At 36.3% G+C, this 24346-nt stretch overlaps 1 protein-coding gene across 7 annotated transcripts in view; it reads right to left on the bottom strand.

The window, feature by feature from the left end:
- The window catches only part of ab (BTB/POZ-zinc finger protein abrupt), a 122776-nt gene that overhangs the window by 69919 nt on the left and 28511 nt on the right, over positions 1 to 24346 (bottom strand). For 6 of the 7 annotated variants that reach the window (XM_081744626.1, XM_081744618.1, XM_081744637.1 and 3 more), the window contains 2 exons: positions 23075 to 23291; positions 11464 to 11523 (listed from right to left, as the gene is read on the bottom strand). In XM_081744626.1, the coding sequence (XP_081600752.1) occupies positions 11464 to 11523; positions 23075 to 23291 (277 nt within the window). The remainder of the gene's footprint in view (positions 1 to 11463; positions 11524 to 23074; positions 23292 to 24346) is intronic. The other variant, XM_081744668.1, reaches the window with a different exon arrangement.

The raw sequence follows: 24346 nt of genomic DNA, 5'->3' as shown, positions 1-24346 counted from the left end.
AAAGCAGTTTTAGGAAGTTTGGATCAACCAGAATTGATCATTATCTTTCAAAAGAATGTTTTACTACAATGGGCTTAAAAATATGTTCACAACTTTTTTTTCCCCTCAATAATTAGTCGGTTAAGATCATTTAAAAATCCCACCCCACTTATTTTCTTTATTATGAGATGAGCTACTACGAGACTCATAGCTAGTGTATATGATCTCCGATTCGATTTCCGGTTAAAACAGTTTTCAATACTGACCCATATGAATAAAGAACTCTAATCAAAACAACTGGGTGTACAGCGATGGAACCTAACGTGTAATATCACTAAAAGATCACTTGCCGGCCGTAACCTTTCATAAAATGTAATGTCAGGGAGTTCAGTTGAGTAGACTGTTTTGCAAACTGGACTCGGTATTAAAGCAAAAATGCTTAACGACATTGAGATATCTTATGAAACCATGTTGTCACTAATCAAGAATGTGTTCTTAACAAATCAGTTATTAATGTTCCAGAAACTTAAAAAACTTGTATGTGGGACGTAAATCTTTAATACGGTCTAAATATAACCACAATGATAATGCTACTTTAAGCAGCACTATGACAAAATAATAAGTAGCATGTTTCTTTTTCTTCTGTTACTGTACGTTTCTTGTTGAGAGGATACTTGATGTAGAAAATGTAAAATGATGTTTCAAGGATGGACATAAAACGACTCTGAACACACACAAAAATTCCATTTGACTGACAATTTTTGTGACTGACAAACAATGAAATGATCTGAAACATTCGTAAGGACAATACTTTAATAGTCACACCACTAAATAGTTGCACTGTGTGTTTATGCGCTGAGTGTGAAGGGAAGCATTTATTACGTTATAACAACATTACATAAAGAAATTCCGTCTGAACTTTACACTCAGAAAGGATAACATATCTAGTGGGAAATACGAACCTTCTTCTTGGGCGCGCAATCTCCCGATTAGTTTGACATGGCTTCCCATTCTTTCCTATCCTGAGAGAGACTTTTCAATTCTTGTAGTTTTTCTTCCTTATATCTTGCACTGTTTGTTACAATTATTCCAACCCTGGCCTTCCTATTGAAATTCTTCCTGATGTCAATCCCACTAGATATGTTACAACATGAGTTCTCCACGTCTCATAATGTATCCAATAATCTTTCTTTTTTTCTTAAGTTTTACGTCCATGTTTCCGGTCGGATGCTTGTTTTTCTCCAAATATCTGAACTAGCCTGGATTTTATGTCTTGTTTAAATCTATCATCGCTTGTAATTTTTTCCTCCTACGTGACAGAACTCCTGCACCTTTTCCACCAGGTGATCAATTTTTGAATTTCAATTTCCTTGCTTCTCTTCTTGCGCTTCCACAACTCTTATTTTGCTCTTGTTGATCTTGTAGAATCTACTGCTAACCATTTGTTGCATTTTATTTAAACCTATTTCTATTTTATCTATCTGCCAACCGCTCGATATAATATGCGTATCTAAGCATGTGTATCTTCTGTCTACTTTAGAAAGTGGGTGTGCTAGAGTACTTCTTTTATTGATTCTTCAATGTAAAGATAAACAGAAAACTGGTGACAGCTAGCATCCTTGTTTGACTCTACTCTGAACTGTAACTTTCTTTCTTTCTCTATCCTTCTACTTCAATTGTTGTATTTTATTCTCCGTTTAAGTTATGTACATATCACTAGCATAATATCCGTTCTTTGCACGCGAGAAATAAAATTATGAAAATATCTGAAAGATGTAAGTATACAATATTTTTTCTGGTTTCAAAATAGTCACATAAGTAGTCACTAAATTGCTCTTAAGTAATTTTCCGGAACGTCAAGGTCGAGTCAGATAGTTTTCTTTTTACATTCGGAAACAGTGGATTCACTCCAATACATGAAAATCGTTAGGCAAATATTTAGTGAACCTATGTCACCGCGAAATATATATTTTAGACGGGCCTATAAATGTATTTTGTCAAAGTTGTGACCAAATTAAAGCGCTTTCTTACACCCGAAATCGCAAGATTTTATGTTTCGTGGAAAAAGTTACTTAAAAATTACATCCCTCAAACTTAATCTTCCACAAATCAACCTTATATAAAATATACATTTCATGGCCGTACGCTGAACGTCTTAAAAGAAATTCGTAACAGCTTGTAAAACTCTTCAGTAAACTATGTACGCATCGGAGTAGAACTATTCAAAACTCTGTCTTACAAAATTTCAACTTTTTAGATCGCGAACAGGTTTAGCCTCTTTCTGCTTTCCTACAGCTTGAATTTCAGAGAATTCTATCTTTTTATTCATAGTCTAGAGTCTGAGGAAAACATCTGTAAAAGATTTCGATTACCTACACCCAATTCAATTGTTTTGAAGATCTGGTGAATAGTGAAAAACAGTCTAAGCCCGCTCTTCCCCTTTAAGTTCACATTTTGTAAAATTTCCCTCTACGAAGCTCAGGATTCAATGACCGAATTTGTACAAAACTTCAAGTTCTATGTTTAAAAATTATAAAGATGTGGTAAAAGTTGAAGGAAAAGTTTAAGACCTTCTTCTTCGCCGTAGGAGTATCATTTCATAATAGCCTGCTTAATTCTCGGCCTAAGGTTTAAGATTTTTTTTCTTTATTTTAATTACAGAATTCCAAGTTCTTGTGTACAACAATTCCGAAAAGCTAGAGAAAGTCGAAGAAACTGTTCAAAGACCATTTGTGTCCCGTAGGAACGATATTTCGTAAACTTCTTTACTTTCTCAGTCTAGAGTACATGAGAAATCCACATGTAAAAATCAAAGCTCTACGTATCCAGTTATTTTATAAATACTACCAGGAATTTTAACCGCCGTTAGACCATGCTGGGTATAAGTGAGTGCTCTCATCTGGGTCCCTGAGCTGTTTATACCATGGTGAGATGCGTGGCAGTGAGAATGTGTAACGATGGAATGCGGCGACTACGAGAACGTGTTGCAGTCATTGCGGTACGGTGGCCATGCCATCACCACGGATTTTCACCATCCTGAAACCCCAGTAAATCAGTGAACGATTTATCTACCGTACCATCCAGCGTTACAATGACACGGCAAGTGTCAATGACGGACAGGGTAGTAGCAGATCGCGCACAGTAAGGACATCAGTACGAGATGTGCATTTCGAGACCACGCACGTCACAAGTGCTCAGTCAGCACCTGGGACTCCGAGCCTACAAACAACGTACAATTCAATTCCTGGTTGATGCATTACGCCAGCAGAGTGGTGAAAGCCAAACACTCCTCATATGTTATCAGGGAATGTTCACAGGATAATTCTCTTTTCCTATGCGAAGCTGTTCGCAGTTTAGTAGTCCTTTAATGCTCAAAAGGACTGCGTGTACGCATCATCAATCCAAGTTGTTGAACGTGTTTCCAGGGTACAAAGGTCTCACCACTTAGCATTAGTCATAGTGTGGTGAGGTGTAAACTTCAAACGCATAACACGGTTTCATTTTTGTGAACAAGGGATGAAGACATCGGCTAACATGTACAATCCGCGGCAAAAAACCTGCAACATGAGGATGTAAGTTTATTGTGAAACTACGCCGAACAGCACAGGGAATGAACATAACGTCTAAGTGGAACGAATCATGCCAGGATAAACCTCGGCCTCCTCCCGTGCACACTTATTTTGGAGCAAAAGACTTCGTCATTTCACAATAGACTTATATGCTCATGTTGCAGGTTTTTTGCCGCGGATTGTACCAAACCACAATGTTGGAGTCCATTGTGAAACCAATGAGTACCTTCATGTTCCCCAATAAACAGTGGATCTTCCGACAGGATTGTGCTACCAGAAGCCACGGCCAACACAAGAGTGGCCACGTGCCAATGTCTCAGACTTCATCTCAACATCAGACTGGCCCCCAGCAACCGGATCTGAACTCGCTCGACTACAAACTATGATCAGTGTTTCAATCAATGGCCTGCAAGAAGAAAGCCCTGAATATGGACTCCCTCATGCACGGCCTGGTCAAGGCAGACTGCTACTTCGGCACCACTGACAAGTAGCCCACCAGACTCCGGGGCTGCATCTATACTCAAGGTGAACATTTTGAAGACGGATTAGTGCTCTTCAAGTTTCACACTTCCATCAACTCGTAAAAGGATATTAATATACTGTCAACACTGGGTTTGCGTTTCATCTTCAAACTTCTGGCAGTATTTGTGAAATAACTAGATAATTTCTGAAATCTAATAACAGAAAAAAAAACTCCCTTTTTTCCTCTTAGGGCCAAAAAAAAATCTTCTGATCTATTATCTAAAGTGTAAAGAGAACATTTATACAAAATTCCAAGACTCTATACCTAATAGTTTCGAATATCTGGCGAATAAACAAAAGAAAACAAATTCTTCCTTAGGGATTACATTTCGCAAAATACTTCTTACGTACAACATATGTACGGAGATAATTTACATAAAATTTTCAAGATTCTGCACTTAATAGTTTGGGATATATGACAAACAGCTAAAAATATTTAAAGCCCCTTTCCTTTCTTTAGGGACCTACTTCGCAAAATATTGTCTCATCTACAACCTACAATGCAAGGAGAACACTTACACAAAATTTCAAGCTTCTACCTCTAAAAGTTTCGGAGATCTGGCGAACGGCAAAGAAATCATTCAAAGCTCCTTATCCACCTTTAGAGGCTGCATTTCGCAAAACCCCGTCTTATATAAGAAATTAGGAATTATATTTCTGGGTTTGCGGCATATATGATCATTTCAGCCCGTCACGTATAACGTATGACATTCATCAACGATAACAACATTCGAGGAAATGGGCAAGGTAAGAGGAATGGAAAAGGAAAGAGACAGCCTGGGACCTTCATGTTAGGTAGTATCCCAGTGTGAATGAGAAAAAAATAGAAAAAAAAAAATCACTCAGGATGACTGACCTGAAATTTTTTTTTTTTTTTTAATTCCTTTTGGACCGAGTGTTCACTGGGAATCGGACTCGGGACCGCACCAAAGGCGAGAGCATGGGCGTAGCTATAGGGGGCACTGCCTCCAACTTTTTGACAAAAAACAAAAATGCCACTTATAAGATCCTTCAATTCTCATTTGTATTAATCGTTCCCCCCCCCCCCAGCAGACAAAAGGTCTGTCCCCCAGCAACCAATTCCTAACTCCGCCTATGGGCGAAAGCCATCTTATGTATATAGCATAGGGTGCGAAGAGCACATTTTTATGAAATTTCATTGCTCTACGCCTAGTAGTTTCCGAGATCGAACTAAAACGGTTACTAATCTCGGCACTAATGTACAGGGTGGTTACAATTAAAGTGCTACTGATTAACGGCGATTCAGCGTGGGCTGTAATCGACGTATTACATTGAAATTTTACAAATATGCTAATGAGACCATGCGGAAGCGAGTTACGCTGAAAAAAATGTTAGTCTCACTTTCCGCCACCAGGGAAAAATGTGGCGCTGTACAAGTAATACGCACGTGGAAATTGTCCTGAATGTATGAATAAGACTATTATCGACGTCGAATAGGTCAAACACATGAGATAAATGTAATGCAAGAAAGGTGAAGGGCAGGTTATTGTAACAAATGATGCAAAGGGTACAACTTTAGGAATAATGTGACGGTAACAAAACGTGAAACTTCATTTCCATGTAATGGTAACAAAAAGTGCAATGGAAACAACATCTGCGGTTGCAGTGACCAATTTACGTAACATGTTCCATATGGCCAACAGACACATCCACATGTTGCATCTGTAAAATGACGTGCGCAACAGTTGTTCACAGCAGTTCCGGCGGAATTGTTGCGATATGTCGCCTTATGCTGTCCTTGAGATCCGCCAGCGATTGGACACTTCCCTAGTAGACCCCAGCTTTCAGATATTCCCACAGACAGAAGTAACATGGATTTAGATCGAGAGGTCTTGCTGGCCACGCATCTGGAAAATCTTGAGGGTGATGCAATCAGCAGTGAAGGTTTCACGAAGCAGATCTTTCACGTGGCGACCAATGTTGCCCCGTCTTGCATGAAAATAGTTTCGTGCCTCTAACTCAGGAATCACATGTCGCACTAAAAGGTCCTTATAATGTGCTGTTGTCACGGTACAGGTGATAAATCCTTCGGATGTCATCTCCTCAATTAAAAACGGGCCAATAATGAACGTTCCTGTGAATCCACACCACACATTCACGTACGCAGAGTGTAATGACTGTTCCTGCACAACATGCAGATTATCCGAGCCACAGTTTTGCGTGTTCACTGTCCCTTCTAGTATAAAATGCACCTCATCAGTCTACAGCATACGCCACGGCCACATGTCATCCACTTCCATCCGTGCCAAAAACCGAAGGACAAACTCAAGGCATTGCGGCGGATCTTGGGAATTTCAGTTGCTGTACTGTGTGAATTCTGTAAGAATATCAATGTAAAAAAGGCCCTAAGAACTTTCCTCATTGTTGACCATGGGATGGCCAATTCCCGTGACACCGCCCGAGCACTGGTAGCGGAATATGGAGCACGTGTTGACGATCATGAACCTTGTCAACAAGCTTGGTTGTATTGGGTCGTCTTCCTCTTGCTGGGGCTACACGTAACTCACTCGATGTCTTGAATTTCAGTGCCTCTTCATTAGGCCATTTCTTTTCACTCCTTTCAGATGGCAATATTCTCTCAATGCTGCACTGTAATTGCTCCTGTTCTAACAGACCAATTTACTAACAGTGTACCGTCTGTCTTATCAATAGCGATGCTGCTCCTCACAATAGCATGTGTATGAAGTAGGAGCTCGTGTGTGTACGGCCTGTACAGCGCCATATTTCCTCCTGGTGGCGGAAAGTGGAACTAACATTTTTCAGCGTAACTTGCTTCTGCATTGTCTCATTAGCATATTTACCAAATTTCAATGTAAAACATTGATTACAGCCCGCACTGGTCTGTCGTGAATAATAGCACTTTAACTGTAACTAACTTGTACAATCCGCGGCAAAAAACCTGCAACATGAGGATGTAAGTTTATTGTGAAACTACGCCTAACAGCACAAGGAATGAACATAACGTCTAAGTGGAACGAATCACACCAGGATAAACCTCGGCCTCCTCCCGTGCACATTTATTTTGGAGCAAAAGTCTTCGTCATTTCACAATAAACTTATATGCTCATGTTGCAGGTTTTTTGCCGCGGATTGTACCATGTTCTCAAGATCGTTTTCAAGCAGAGTCCAGTCACATTGGTCTACAGAACATAATTATAGGATTTAAAACTAAGTTAATAAATAAAATTCTGATTATCCGAAAAGCCAATATCTTATGTTATAATTTTTACTAAATCAAAAATTATCCTTTGTTTACCCCGCTAGTCCCTAGCTTACACAAGATTGCGCAATAGATTGTGTTGGAAGTATATGAATATATAATATATTGTTATTATAATAATAAATAAATAAATTAAATAAAAGTCAGGCTCTCCTTTATGATCAGGTGAAACTATTCATCTTCTATCTGAACGTCTAGGTTTGACCTTCGACGCTTACAATGATGAAATTTCTCAGCTACATTAAGAAATGCTCTAAGAGACAGAAATCACTAACAGGAACTTCTTAAAGTATTATCACATGACAGCTTTATTATTACCAATTAACCAGTCATAATGTAATATATAGCTTCCTTAAGTATTATCAAATAGAATCAAAGTACGAATAAACGCAGTACGTTTAACGTGGAAATTGTCTTGCATTTGAAGAATACGAGATTTTTCGTGATTAAGATGAAACGTGCTGAGCTATTCCTTTCAATATTTCTCTTTAAAAACTGTTCTCTTAGTTCACGCAACACATGCACTGTGAGTCTTTTCTCTTTGATGGACACAACCTACATTTTAATTCGGCGCCGTGAAAAACTGCATCATCTAAGAGCAGTACGTATCTATATCAGACGACAAGGATTCTTTTTATATAATAACGCTAAAAATACGCAAAAGATCTCGAAGACCCAACTAAATAGGCAGAACTATATTTTCAACCACGGAAATAAAATCTGATGATTTTCATAGAAAAAGTGTGATGATAATGTTTTTTTTTTTCTTTCTTTCTTTCTTTCTTTTGGTGAATATTGATACATAAATCCGAAGTAATAAACTAAACAAACATTATATGTTTCAAATCAGTCAATCTGTTAACTACGTTAAAAATAGCAACTATAATAATAATCTTTATTTATGTACTTCTGGAATTCTCATCAGACAGTCACTTTCCTCGAATGATTTCGGAAACCAATTCTTTTACCATCGATTGGAGTATTAACGAAATCATTCTAGGAGAGTAATCGTCCAATAAGGATTACCAACACATAAACAAAAATAAAGGTTAATGGCTCTTAAGAGGCCTCATCCCGTCGAAATTAAAATACCGCTAATTTTACAGTAATTATGTAATATCTTCAAATAGATACCGTTATTACGACTCATTTATCTGCTTTCAATTTCGATCCATTTTGAAAATCGGCATTTATTTTCGCGTTTCTAAACCGCTGAAAACGGAAAGCCACTAGGTAACTTGTGATAACAGTATCTCATGCAAAATAATATTGTCTAGGGCGCTCTTGTTCCACATTTTAATTATCTTTTATCTATTTGAAGATATATAATTACTGTAAAATTAGCGGTATTTTAATTTCGCCGGGATGAGGCCTTTTAAGTATTTATATGGCTTCATTATAAGAGCAGAATGTACCACCATTCATGTACTACAGATAAGACTATTCATATTACTGATTTCATTGTTGGTTACTGTTTAACTGTTTCGTTGTTTGGTGTATCGTTTCAGTACAATCGATATGTAAGACTTGGATCCACAGTTTAACGTGGGATCCAAACGAACACGAACTCTTAACGGCAATTAGTCCAGATTCCATTCCAAAGACAGTAACGCTAACCATTTTAATAACAAGGAAGTTCCATGTACTGGGTTGATGCGATTAATGACCAGTTTAACGTCTGGTTGGAAGTCACTCTGTTAACGCAACTAGTTGATGGACCAAGGTCACACCTACATTGTCATAAATTCTGTACATGTCCAGAAAACAGGCTAATGCTAAGTCAGCCAGGAAGAAGTGTATTGTTGAACAGGGTCGTGTCAAATTGCAACAGGAAGAACACACAATTATGAGTGATTTTCCTTTGAGTTCAAACTCGGACATTCTGCACTTCTAACCGACAAAAACATCAACAATGGATTTCGGTCAGTTGTGCTGAATAAACGCACAATACGTAGGTTTTTCCTCATATTTTGTGCCAATGACACATTGAAAATTGACCTCCGGGGCCACCAACCAACAGCATGTTGTGATGAGTGCCTCAAGAACAATGTGAAAAGTAGACCCTCGGAAAAGTGTCTTTGCAATTGCAGACAGGTTAAGCATACATATACCACTGTTAATTGATGATTCTCTGCAATCGGTAAGACGGAACAGTTGGACCGCTTACGAGTTGACACCAGCCAACAAAATTCAGTCTGGAGGTATGCAGTTCTCTGAGTATACGGAATATTTTCCTGCATCGGATTGTTGGTTCTCACGAAGAATCAATCTATCACGACAATCGAAAACAAGACACAGGACAATGACTGGATTGTGATCAACGTCAGTCATGTCATGATCAAAACCATCCACACATCGCACCAGGTGCTGTCGCTGGTATGATGGGGCTTATCCATCATGTCTTTCTCCATTAGTGAAACCAGTGCTGAATTAAATGAAATGTACTGCAGCGCTGAATTCAATTAAACGTACTGTAAACATCCAGCAATAGTCAATAAACATGTTCTCATGCTGAATATGGATGTCACATCTCGTTCAAAAGACGGTGCAGACTCTCTCTGAGATGCAGTATGAAACCCTTCCTCACTACTGTATTCTCTTGACATCTTTCTCATCAACTACCACTTCTTCCGGCATTTCGATCACTTATTGGCAAGGAAGAACTTTCACCATGACCGGCTAACCAGGTGTTGGGATCTTTCATTTTTCGGGCCTTCGAAAGCGACAGTAAGTCACACATTTGCATTGAACTAACCCAATATTATTGATATCAACAGTTAAGGGTGAGAAGCCGTTAACGTACCATAAAAGCACTTACAATTAAGTGTGACAAAATGAAACTGCTCTCGTCATATTCATATAACTTCCATGGATTTATTATACATTCCTGCCCGTTTTTCCTTCTCGGACAGAGGCCAGGTCATTGTACTGAGTCACAGACAACATTATGAAGGGGACTAACAATAATTTCATACTACAAGTTCCGCTAAATCTGCATTTCATAATTTAATACTACGAAATAGTTTTAATAATTAGACTTAAAATAAAGCACAAATTATTTAAATATTTTAACTAAGCACCTGGATTCAAATACCTAATCCTCAATTTTATCATATTTTGAAATTTTCTATGTTTAGTTCTAATTTCAATTTACAAAAGGCTCGAACGTACTTTTATATAATTGACATACTAATCAACTCTAATATAGTATAACTTTAACCCTTATCCGGGCAACCGGGGCCTCCCAGGCCCAGTAGCTTCATTTTTCTAAAATTGATTCTCAATAACCATACATATTTTGAAGACATAAAATAGTGAATTCTTCTATCTTTCGTCGAAGTTAAAATCATGAACATATCGAGTTGGTAATGCTATTTTTTTTTTTTTTTTTTTTTTTTTTTTTTTTTTTTTTTTTTTTTTTTTAATTTGAAAATCTTTTCCTGACGTAACCGGGCAACCAGGGTCTAGGAGGCCCCGTATAACTTTAGTGACAGGCCCAGGTTGCCCGTTTACGTTACAAAAATGTCTGGACCGGATTTGCTATTCTGCTTGGCTTACAAAAGCGTGACACGAAGTTTCGCTACTTGACAAAAATATATACCGGTACATTCTAGACTAGTCTAAACAGTAAGTGACAATAGGCATTGATTTTGTGTATTCTGCACTTAAAAATATACACTGGGCCTCATAGGCCCCGGTTGCCCGTTTACGTTACAAAAATGTCTTGCCCGGATAAGGGTTAAGGTAATAAGAAAGTCATGAATGACCTAATCCATTTTCTAGAACGATGAAATCAGCAATATAACGGAACTGCCATAAACTACGTTTAACGTTTCATAATCCATACGCCATTCACCCAAATAACCATTACTATTAACAAAATGTTTGTAGCAACCTTCTGAAACAATTGTTTTGATTCCCCTAGTTACTGGACATAACGTTCATAATAAATAAATAAATAAAAAAAGCCGTAATACTTACAACGCTTAAAACAATGATACGCGACAATTTACATTAATTCTTGTCAATGGAATTCAATGGAAATATTCTTGTTTCGTAGCACATCCCCAATGCATGTTTTTCTTCCCCACATATTAACTTTCCTTGCATTAGCTACATCTATAGTGGAAATAAAAAGAAAACTTTACTCACCGAAGTTGGCTTCTGGACTGTTATTATGAAGTCCTGAAGGTCCAGGAAGTAACCCCATTCCTGAAAACGAATATACACAGAATCATTAATCCATTATTTGATGTATAAAGATATTAAAATATAAAGTAAACTGTTTCGAGAAACAATCGAAGTTCGCAACATCTCAACAATAATTCTGACTAAAAAATACTATCAGGACGTGTGAATGTAAAATGGCTTATCTCCATCAAATTTTCTAAATAAATTCAGGATTGTTGTCCTGAATTTGTTTCGAATACCCCAAGTGTACCAATGTCAATCCAGGTGTAAAATCCTGAAGGGATTTGGAGAAATTTCCCATTTAGTACTTTCGTCATCTCACTAACAATGTGCTAGGAAGTTAAAAAATGATACTTTTATTAGATGGTTTAATAAAAAAAATGTTCAAATATGTGAACTCTCTACAAGTCGAAACCTTCCAGTGTTTTATTTATATATATATATATATATATATATATATATATATATATATATATATATATATATATATATATATATATATATATATATATATATATATATATATATATATCTTCCGTCTTCCCACATTTCGCCAGTTATGATTTCACACCCCTATGTCAATGTATCACCTTTCAGCATTCCCAATCCACAATCTGATACATGAACAGAAAACATGATAAATACCACAATTTCTACATATCATATAATACATTTCCTTGTTTCTATAAGGTAACAAAAAAATTCTTGCCGTTCGTTATCATCAGAAACAGACATATACAGCATGTGACTGAAACAGCCCTGGCTTCTTCTGCTGCACTGTATATTGCACCCGTTGCGACTGCTACGAGCACAAGCCAGCAGTGATGGTATGGCCTGGTAATAGAAGCTCGTAATCCACCATTTAGGGAATAGTTCATCTGCCACAGACTATGATCTTGAGATGCGAGGCACGCGGTCACGTAGCCATATCTGGTACGCTTGGGAGTGTAATATTGGACTCACATTTTGTCCCTCGTGAGCACTCGACCAAATATGGGAGTGTTGCGGTGCTGAGAGAGCAAGAGCAACAGACCGTCACTTCTTGTTCCTTGTTGCCTGCTGACAGTGTGTAGGATACTTACTTGCTCAACTTGTACGTTCTTATACGGTGCAGGTGAAGTTTGACTGCTTCCTCGGTAACCTCGAAACGTTCTGAAAGTTACAACGACTTACCAAAATGATAGTCGTAAACCTGGTTCGTTTGCTAAAAATAAAAATTTTGAAGTGGTAGTATTTCTTCCTCATGTAAAAATTAGCTTCGATATGTAAATACCATTAATCTCACCTTTTTTTTTTTAAATAAATATGACAACGTCTATAAATGGTGTTAAACTGATTTTATTATTTTGATATAACTTAAATATCCTTTTCTTTAAACTGTTAAATACACAAAGTCACTGACTAGGTAACCATAAAACATGTCCATATCAACAACTATCCCATAATAATCACTTACATATATTAAAAACATTCTTCTTTTTTTAATACGAAATTAGCATTCTACTAAGTATAGTGCACATGTATGAGTACTTTCTGCCCTAGGTACAGGTAGATATTACTCAAGCCAAAGTATTTTGTTGTATAAAATGTCGCTCGACAAAGGGACTGAATATAAAAGTCATGAGTAGGCTTGGCTTTTATCTTCAAGAACCACTGGTCCGTTCACATTAGTGTTCTCACATTACATATGTCCATCATATTTTGATCGCACCTTGTATATCTATGCATTATATTTTACATATACATTAAACAAATCTTACATTTCATCAATATTTATCTTCAATTACATTAATTATATTTATTGCATTATTATTCACTATATTATCAATATATCTTCTTATTAAAAATATCGTCGCTCATTTAATTAGTCGTCGACGGGTGCGATTTCAAAAATCGTAAAGGACAAACGTGGGTTACAAATAGTTCGAGCGCATTATATAATAAATAAGTTAGATGTTGCATTTAAAGGTATACATCGTAGCACTAAGATGTTATAATAAAGAAGAATCTCATTCAAGGTAATCGTTGAATAATTGATTTTATAGAATGGATCTTATTCTTAACATAATCTTTGACAATTAAATTTTCAACACAAATCAATCTAATATAAATAATCTTTGCTCTTAATCAATTATAAATCGAATTATACTTCTTACATAAATTAAAAACATTTGAGAATTATCATTGATTAATAAGAATTAAAGAGAATTAAATTGAATAAAAATAAAATAAATGTTCATGAAAATTTAGAGCTGATATGGGTTTAACCAAATTTCATTAACGGTAATCAGGTTACATTAGTACTTGCATACGATTCTAATAAAGTACATTGTACTGCACAATCATGCTTAGATTCTACATTATGTTGTACATGTCTTTCATCGTGATTTTGATTTTGATATGAAGTGCCATGTCTTGATCTCCAATTACGTCTATCCGCGTAGTTCGCTGTATTTCTGGAATTTCGCCATACATTACGTCGATTTTTAAATCTATTTTGACTATATGGTCTAATGTACGAATGGCTACTATTAATTAGGTTAGGCGGATTCTCTTCATAACCTTGCCTATTGTGCGCATTTTGATTGCTAGAATATACTCGGCTTAGGTTAGGTCCGGTATTATTCACACTCCGAATATTTAAATTCCGAACAGGCACCAAATGATCTGAATTATTCTTATTTTTACCTATTCCTGATTGTGAATTCATGGCATGATATTGAGTTTCGTAGCATTGGACAAGCATCAATAAATGGCTGAAACTCATACACTGTGTGGAAAATAAGATCTGTTGCAGTTTAAATGGAAGCAAATTTCGAATCGATGCTATTATTCTCGATTCCGATTGCAAAGGATTAACGACCTTTAATTCGTTGTAGACATTTACAACAAACTCTACAAGAGATTTGTGCAATCGAGGATTGAAGTGTTGATTTCTAAGGGTGGCATCTCTATTTGCCAGCAAAAAGTCATTTTCATAATTTGCGATCAATGCCGCTTTGAATTCCTCATATGAACTAATGTGATCACGTATTGCTTTAAACCATAAGGAACAAGGTGGGAGTAATACATGGGGTATTAATTTCATATACTGCGATCGATCGATAGACATTATATTACATTCATCTTGGAATTTCTCTAAGAAAGAAGTAGCATTCTCATTACACTTACCACTGAATTTGCTCATAGCTCGAATTTCACTCATCTTAACACTTAATTTTACCTTCCCTTTCTCATTCCTTGTTCTTGTTGAGTGATAGTTCCTATCCGTGACGTACTGAGTCGTGACACCATCTAAGTTTCGCTCATCAGTACTCTTCGGATAACTTTCTTCTAGGATAATATCCTCATCAGATCCGGGCGAAGGCGAGATCATCTCTGGTGAGTGGGGCAACTCAAAGCGATCACTATCCAAGTTATTACGGAAAATGTTGTCTTTAGCCTGTAACGTTCTAATCTCTTCCTGAATAGTGGCTAACAACTGTGTATTTACGCGTATGTTATTAGAGTTGTTGCTGACCTGGATCTTTTGCTGTTTAATGGATGATTCTATTACTTCTAAATCTTTTTTTACAGCACTAATTTCTTGGTTTTGTTGATTGTGCTTTTCTTGACAATCATCGGATATCTTTTTTAACTTTTCCTCGAACTGTGAGGATATGTCGTTCACCACGTGAACAATTGTTTGTTTCGTTTCATCTGATTTCTGTTCTATCCGTCTACTTAATTCTTCATATTGCTTATTAGATTCGTCGAACTTCTGGTCCATTCGTCTACTTAATTCTTCATATTGCTTATTAGATTCGTCGAACTTCTGGTCCATTCGTCTACTTAATTCTTCATTCTGCTTGTTAGCTTGGTCAAACTTCTGTTCCATTCGTCTACTTAATTCTTCATTTCGCTTGTTAGCTTCGTCAGACTTCTGCTCTATGGTCTGCTTTATCTCGGTAGACATTTGCATCATTTGTCGCTGTAAAGCTAACAAGAGTCGATCCTCTGATGACAAACCTGGTGTTACACTAGTTTCACCTTGGTCACTAGTATTTGATTCCTGCTGCATGGCTTCGTTGTCCATTTTTCTTATGATTACCTTACCACTTCGCAATATGGTTAAGTTCTTATTCATAAAAGTAAATTCAACCTTACTCTTCTTCTTCGGGAACTGAATTTACAAAGTCCCGGGTGAGGTAAACCAAATTTTTACAACGACTTACCAAAATGATAGTCGTAAACCTGGTTCGTTTGCTAAAAATAAAAATTTTGAAGTGGTAGTATTTCTTCCTCATGTAAAAATTAGCTTCGATATGTAAATACCATTAATCTCACCTTTTTTTTTTTAAATAAATATGACAACGTCTATAAATGGTGTTAAACTGATTTTATTATTTTGATATAACTTAAATATCCTTTTCTTTAAACTGTTAAATACACAAAGTCACTGACTAGGTAACCATAAAACATGTCCATATCAACAACTATCCCATAATAATCACTTACATATATTAAAAACATTCTTCTTTTTTTAATACGAAATTAGCATTCTACTAAGTATAGTGCACATGTATGAGTACTTTCTGCCCTAGGTACAGGTAGATATTACTCAAGCCAAAGTATTTTGTTGTAAAGTTCGCCACCTATGTGACTGCTGTCCTTTTCTATGGTTCCCTTCAGGGCATCATCATCCAACACATGTGGCTGCCCACTGCGAGGTTCACCATAAAGGCTCAGATCTCCCATCTGGAGCTCTCGAAACAATGTTTGGTGATGCGTTCGTTCACGGCATCCTCCCCAAATGCCTGTTGCATTCGACGACTTCATGCGGCTGCTGACATATCTACTCTAAAGCCATATAGCAAACAACCGCAAACGAGTTTCTTTGATAAGTCCATTTCTCTCCGACACTGGACGAACTGTAATTACTGTGTGCGCGCAACATCTTTCTATTAGTGGAGGTCAATAGTCACACTAAACTTGAAACCTATACTTGGTTTGATGGCCATATTTATCCCAAATCATCAGTTTACTTAGTATTATAAAAATTTGGTACATCTATCCATTTTTAATTATTTTGATTATTGTTTATTGGGGAAAAGGTCGCCTGGATTTGCCTTGTTATTTTTTTATTTTTTCTTTCGAACTATTTATGCCATATTGTAAGGTTACTAATGAAATATGAACATAACCGTCTACGTTGTTACTGATAAAATCGCCAAAAACACTCTTAACTAAGAGTAAACTACCCACGTGTATTTTTTCACGAAAAACGAGTTATGCCAGGTTAATGAATTATTTATTTATAGAATATGAACAAAATCGCACGAGTTGTTATGCAGAAAATCGTACCAAAACACTCATCCTGCCTTTAGTATATATGGTCCCAGATTCGATTCCCGGTAGGACTACAAAAAATTGAATTTCACCATAGTTCATTTTCAATAATTATCCGTCTTCTTTAGCACGAAGGACATAACCGTTGGACGTAAAACTGAAATTTCATTTCATTTCACTACTGCCACTTACGATTATCTAAAGCAAATTCATCTCATCACATGGGATCAATCCTTGTCATACAGAGGAATCAAACAAAAGCATTTATTCTAAGCATCTCTCTATATAAAAGAAGTCCTGAGTGATTGATTGACCAAAGACCAGGTCAAATCGTCTAAGATAGACACTGAAATTTAGACAATGCATAGGTTCTGTAATTTATATGTAAGGAAGGGTTTTTGGAAATTCGACAAGAAAAGAGAAAATAGGAGTTGCAATTATTATGCAAACCACGCAGTACTGAGTTGATATTCTTCGCGATTAAGCTTTGTTTATTGATTGCTGGCATCTTCCTTTACACCTACGAAAACTACATGCTACAAACTCGTGAGCTGGTATTAGAAATTTTCACCCAAGAAAGTCACTTTCTGTCCACATTCACCTTACGTCCGTTGTTACTTTCACTCTTACAAAAGTTTAGAGAACGGTAGATCAATATACCTGTAGATGTTTTCTGTTACTGAAATCAATATGAACAGTTTCATTTTCTGTGGAGCTGAAATGTATTCTGCTCTTCTCATATCACGTAGCAAACCCTGAAGATTATAGTTCATTATTTGCTGTTAATATTTGTATACTTACATTAATGATGTTTATAGAAAACCATGCAAAATAATCATATAGTTATTTTTAATATTAAAAAACATAATGTAAGTAGAGTAACATATGCGAACCTAATATTCAACAATACCACTATACAAGTTGAGAACATCCTAACCTATGTTTATGCTGCCTATCAACTTCTCTGAAGTAAACAACAGTCTCTTCCAAATACTTGCCTTCCCTCATTCTTTTTCTTTTTTTTTTACATATAACCTCCTACTTCTTCCCAACAAGACATGTAAACTAATGGTCAGTCTTTTTCTATGTCTTGAAGACACTATCAATGTTATGACTGCGGCTATTATAAATGCTGTCAGGGAATTCTTAGCAATAGACGTTTCATGGTTTTAAATCTACATGTGGTGACTGATAAAGATAAATGTTCCACCCAGAGTTCATTAGCTTTTACCAAGGCATAGATGAAGTTGAGTATTACAAAAAAAAATAACTGAGAATGTGCATAAGTTTGTGACAACGAGAAGTATAGTTTGTTTAAAACAAAGTAAAACGTACAATTACATAAAATTATGGGAACTTCAATTCTAATTCTTGTTAACTTTGTTTAATATTCAACTTAGCAAGGTATTAAAAAGGGATCCACATTTTTTAACGATGCTGAACTCACAATTTCATTATGTCCTCTCACGAGGTGCTGCCCCTTTCTACTATTCAGCTATGGGTATACCTGTAAATGCGCTAATGTTATGAATTTGCAAATAACTACGCATTCTATCTGAATTAATGAATCAAAATGTTTTTACGTTACAACAACTACCGCCAGGTCACACAATATGTCATATGACATGCTCAGGGTGTCTACTAAAATTCCAAAATGAAATTTCGTGACTTTTTCGTGACCTTTTCTTCATCAAATCATAAAATTTCCTAACATTTTCAAGAGCAAATTTGAGTGCGAATTAGCCCGACTTTTCATCCATGCTATAGAAACGTACTTTGCTTGCGATTTGGTAGCGTCTAAAGCCGACCATAGACATTTTTGGTAGTGAATTTTGACGTTTTATAGAACAAAATTTTGAAATCTGTACTTACATTTGTACATTTTAAAAAAAAATCGTGACCCAAAAGCTAAATTTCGTGACTTTTTCGTGACTTTCGTGACCGATACACACCCTGCATGCTGCTTCTATTTCTTACATGAATCTTTGGTGATCCACGAGTCTACCACGATTCACATACACACAAAAATCTCCACATCTTCCTTTACACGCAAGTCTTTATGTTCTTCATACTTAACTTTACTAACTCCTTATGACTGTTCCATTCGCCAAAATAAGACTCAAGCTGAAAATGAGCCATTTCGACCACAGATGACAATTCTGCATCGGGTTCGCAATCACTAACCTCATTGAGGTTCGGGCTTGCGCTCAATAATTGAGCCCGAATCTAGATAAGCGCGTGCTCAGGAGTTTGGACATCTCTTTCCTTGGCATCTCTTCCCTTAGCTTCCAAAACACGGTGGCCACAACCTTCCTCCCTGACAAAGTTTGATGGGTTTTTCTCTCTTATTTGGAGAAGTGGTATGACCCCATTCGATTGACTGTTGTTTTGTTTCATACGCTACCAAGTCGCGTCACCAGTCACTATTTTGTTCAAAAATTAGTACCAAGAAAGTCGAAGGCAGAATTCATTTGATTGGTTTTGTGAATCTGTTAGAATTTTCGGTACCCACCAAGTACAGAACTTCTAGCAGTCTAATTTTCCGGTGACTATCTCGTGCAAAACAGTAGAAGATTGTTCATAAAGTTCTCAGATTGTGAATCAACGGTCCTCACAAACTTCGTCAATTTTTTTGACGAGATCATCATTAGCTAAAGAAGGGTTACTACTCGGCTCATCATGAATGTTTGTTCTTTCTTCTTTGAAATCTCGTTTATGGCATAACGCATAACACATTCACTCTAATGTTTGGACCGCATACAGCACACAAATAACGATGAATGTCTACAGTTGACAGTTTTTTCTCTCTCTTCTTCTTTCTCTAAATAAATCTTATCACCCTGACTACCTCGCATTTTGCTTAATTTTGTATGGCAGTACACATTTTGTGACGTTACAACTACCACTGCAGAAGTACGATGCTCTCACTATCACAGCTGGAAGCTTACTGAATCACAGATTGCGTAATGTAACAACGGTGGTTCTCCGTCAACTATTAGCACATTACAACGGCGACTACTTTTCGAATTATCCTTTTTTTTTTTGGGGGGGGGGGGGAGGTCTTAAGACTTGTGTCCAGAACTTCACGGCTGTTTTTAAGTAATTACTTTACAAACGTACACCAAATCAATTTGTTTATAGTTTCATGAAGAACGTGTACATTCATTTCTACAACATTTATGTATTTTTGAATGTAACCGTGCTTCATTTATACTTCCCGACAACTGTTTCGCTAGTTACTTCATTAGCACCCTCAGGGAACAATAAAACAGTAAACACTCAGTATATGTTTCTACAGCAATTGCATTCGTTCCTATTTAGCTGAAAATGTGTTAATTTAATTAATAGTAACTTCATAGTATATTTCAATTCTCATCTTTACTGATTTTGTTTGTTATAACATCCTCTCCTGTTCTATTATTACTAATTACAGACGTTTTCAGCATTTTTAACATATCTATTTATTTCCAATTGGAGAATGGGTTGTCATTACTCGTACAATATCAATTTACTCTTTTCTGTACAGTTAACACCTCTAGCGTGATTACTCTGAACTCACTGTATGATAAAATCTTGTAAAGATAAATCGCACCCGTTCTTAGCATAGTCAAAAAACAAACACATGTTCCTCATATGTTTCCTCGAATAAGCCAATAATGCTATAAAGAATTGCACATCGCTCTTCTAAGCCTATAATCCTGTGCTAAAAATGACGCTGTCAACGGGAACTCAGAGATTCTATGTATCCTTCTTTTCATTATTCCTATTTTTAATGAAGTTGGATAATCAACAGCAAACATATAGCTCACTATAAATTTCAGCCAAGTATAATTAAAAAAAAACTATCTAACAAAAACTGGTTGGTATACAAGAAAATATCTAATGATTACACTTATAAGTCTACGTTACTAAAGCTTTATTACCAGTACTTCCTCAAGGTAATTCTATTTAGAGGTAAATCAATTACCGTCTCAGTGAAGAATCACAATTACATTACACTCAAATTAACAATTTTGTTCAAGAACGCTTAAGCCATTTACCTCTCTCTAAATTGTCTGTATTAATAAGATGATTCTAGAGATGAAGGCAGTCATTTTTCAAAACAACAAGTCAATACACTTTCATTAGAATTTCAGTTTAACTGCCCATCTGTAAAACAAAAGCGCACCGACAATTTTAAAATACCTAATGTTATTATATTTTTATGTTCAACAGTTACACATCCTACATTAATGAATATTTCGAAAGAAGCTGATGAAGTTATTGATTTAACAAGCTCAATAAGGAAATATGCTTTCAGTGTGATCTGTTTTGATACTGATCAAGCAATAACGTTTATCATTAAAATAATAATAAAATATAAAAGTAGCTATGAAGCACTCAGAAAAGCGCCTTAAATTTACTTACTGGTACGACTTCTATCGTTTTTTTTTACCCATAAAATAGTTCGTTAACTTTTAATCTGTCTTTGACGAGAGTCGAAAATTCAACGAAAACCGAATTTCTCCTGTTATATTCACGAAAAGAGGAAACAAGCAACATTTAACACACTAACTCCTGTACAGGTGGGAATTCAATGATACACAAAGAGTGAAAAAAGTGCATGAGTGGACCGGGACTCGAACCCGGCAGGTTCGACGTATCGTGCCGATGCGTTAACCACTACGCTACTCAGTCCGCTCTCAGAACAGCCATACACAGTCTGGGTGTGTTAAAAGTTGGTTGTTTTCTCCTTTCGTTAATATAATAATAATAATACAACCGTCAAAGTTGTTTTGAATATGGACATTGGGTTGTCAAAGCACATAGGGAAGTTGTGCTACAAACCATGTGGTGTGAGTGAAACAACACCGACTTCAAGAGTAAGAGAGTGTATGGCAGTTCTGAGAGCGGATTACGTAGCATGGTGGTTAACGCATTGGCACGGTATACCGAAGATCCCTGGTTTGAGTCCCAATCCAATTATGTGTCACAGTGAAAAATTGCCTCTTTCGTGGAACTTGACTCCGAATCTCCATTACATGAAATTCCCTTTGCAATGTTCTTTCGGAAAAAGATTGGACGGACCTTAATTTAAGGATAGCAGCAATTTCTGTCGGGTTTAAAAATGACTTTCCTTAAATAGAAGACGAGAAACTTGTCGGCAGTCTACACAATGGCCCCTTTTGCTATTCTCTCATTTTTGCTTTGACACATCTTGACGAGTTATTTCCATATACCCGACAAGTGCAATCACTCAAGTTAAATGAAATGGTCATGTGTCAGTGATGAGGTCAGTTACATGTTACCAGTAAAACCATCTATAATAAAAGAAACGGACCAGTTTAACTTCTGGAAAGGGTATTTGTTTTTTCCACTGTGAATTACAGAATCAGTCACACTAGAAGAGAGTGAATCCCTTTTTGTATTTTAAAACGATTTCTACAACCTATTAAGTCAAATTTGAATACACCTCTCGGAATATCCTTAAACTCCTTGGAATATCAAAATCTACAAAGAAATTGTTGTGCTTTAATCATAGCTGGCAATTATAACGAATACAAACACAAAAAGATTGCACTTGCGAATGACAGAATTTTATTACAATTATGACAATTCGTACAGAATAATTTCTGCCACTGACAGCATAAATGGTTTTTAATGAACTACGCGCGTTTTTAAGTTTCAATAACATTTTTTTTTTCCGACTGGCGCTTGACACTACATATTTCTGTCTGAAAAGATAATGATGAAGTGTCACTTCCTGAGAAATCAGAAATTTCTTCCACTCAAGGATCCTTAAAGCACTTGATTTATATCTGATATAGATTTTAAACCCGAATGTTTTGCAACAAACGACTGTCTTTTGCACAAAAGCTTTCTAACTGTCCGAGGAGGAATTTGCGTTTACTGATCGGGACAGCTTCAATGCAGTAGAGAATTCTACGCCATATTCTTTCAATTATATTGCTCACTAGTAGTATTTGAAGCTCTAGAGGCAAACACACCCCTTCCGGTATTTAAGTGGTACAAGAGATCCTAAAAACACTTCCTAAAATTTTGCAGGGCTACCTTGGTCCATGGGTACATATTTCAAAGTTTCAGCAATTACTTTTGATCTTTCTAAAATTTGAGGGGATGGATACATGATGGGGAAAAATTTATGAGCTTCGACACTAAAAACTGTATGAGCTTCAATCTGTCGAAAGTACGGTGCTGGCCGATGCCGGGCTTGTAACATGATAGAAGTTATTAGTATACTTACCTTGAAGTCCTAGTAACGCTGCAGGAAACGAATGTGCTCTAGGAGTATCAGATGGTCCGATCTCAATGTTCGGAGTTCCTGGATCGTCTCCATAGTCAGCAGGTTCAGACTTCACTAGATCAGAAACTGGACATTTCTCCGAAGTCGCCGTATCATCAGTACTGCTGTCGTCACCGGTTGATTGTGCCTGAAGGGACGAATCTGACTGTCCTTTATTCTGCAATCAATGCAATGATCAAACATTAATGCACTAAGGAGTTCAGCTTCAAAGTACTACTATCCAGAGATAGAATGGATACAAGGCATCTAGCAGTACAAACCCATTCGTGGATTTCTATTATTATTACTATTATCTAGATTATTTTTTAATTAAATTTTTCGTTTTTCAATCAAAGAAATTAATATGGATAATGAGGTCGACAAGATCTTATATACTTTCATAACCCTTTCTTTAGAATAGATTTTACTGTGATACTACTGCACGTTTTTCGTTCAAACATAAAACAAATCGTTGTGAAAGAACCTTTGCATCTCATTGAATGAAGAGAACTGATTGTCATTTCTTCTTCATTCCCTACCATCGATACAAATACTAAACTATGTTTTGTTACTTTTATTTGTAGTAATTGGACCGTAACAGAAACTGAAATTTGAGTAATTCATAGGACACACGAACTCGAAAGAGACTGGAAATGAGTTTAGAACAGCCGGCTCAGATCTAGACAAAAAAAAAAAAAAAGTGTTATTTTTTGCCGAGTGTGATGAATGAACACTTCATATGTCGTTGGTCTGTGAAATTTCGTGAAACGTTTGAAGGGTTTCGAATATGCTATATACAGTTTTAATGCGTTTCAAATCACTTTAAATTCCTTCAAGAAATATCAAACAAAGAAAGGTACAAGGTAAGTATAAATTAACTTGTTTTAGTAGTTATATGCAACCAGAATAGTTTATACCAGTAAAGCCCACGATTATTTACGGGATCGCAGTTCAAATACACATAAATGCTAATTATAATGCAATATGTTTAAAGTACTGCAGCACGTTACAACGCAGAATATACAAAAGAATTAGAATATTAAAATATATAAAAGCAACTTTACTGGAATAAAGCGGGAACTGTACCTCTGGACAATTTACATTAACTATCGACAGTAGCTACACCATGCTGCACAGCTGTAAAGCTTTGGCTTCCACCAAACTCGACGGCGATATAATCACTGTTTCGCCAATTAGATTCCCTTAATTTGCAATAGTTATATGTCCGTGTGC

Source organism: Thermobia domestica, chromosome 2, assembly GCF_964235325.1.
Source record: "Thermobia domestica chromosome 2, izTheDome1.hap1.1, whole genome shotgun sequence".
Classification (NCBI taxonomy): Eukaryota; Metazoa; Arthropoda; class Insecta; order Zygentoma; family Lepismatidae; genus Thermobia; species Thermobia domestica.
Note: the sequence above shows the minus strand (reverse complement) of the source record. Positions and strands in the feature narration are given on the sequence as shown.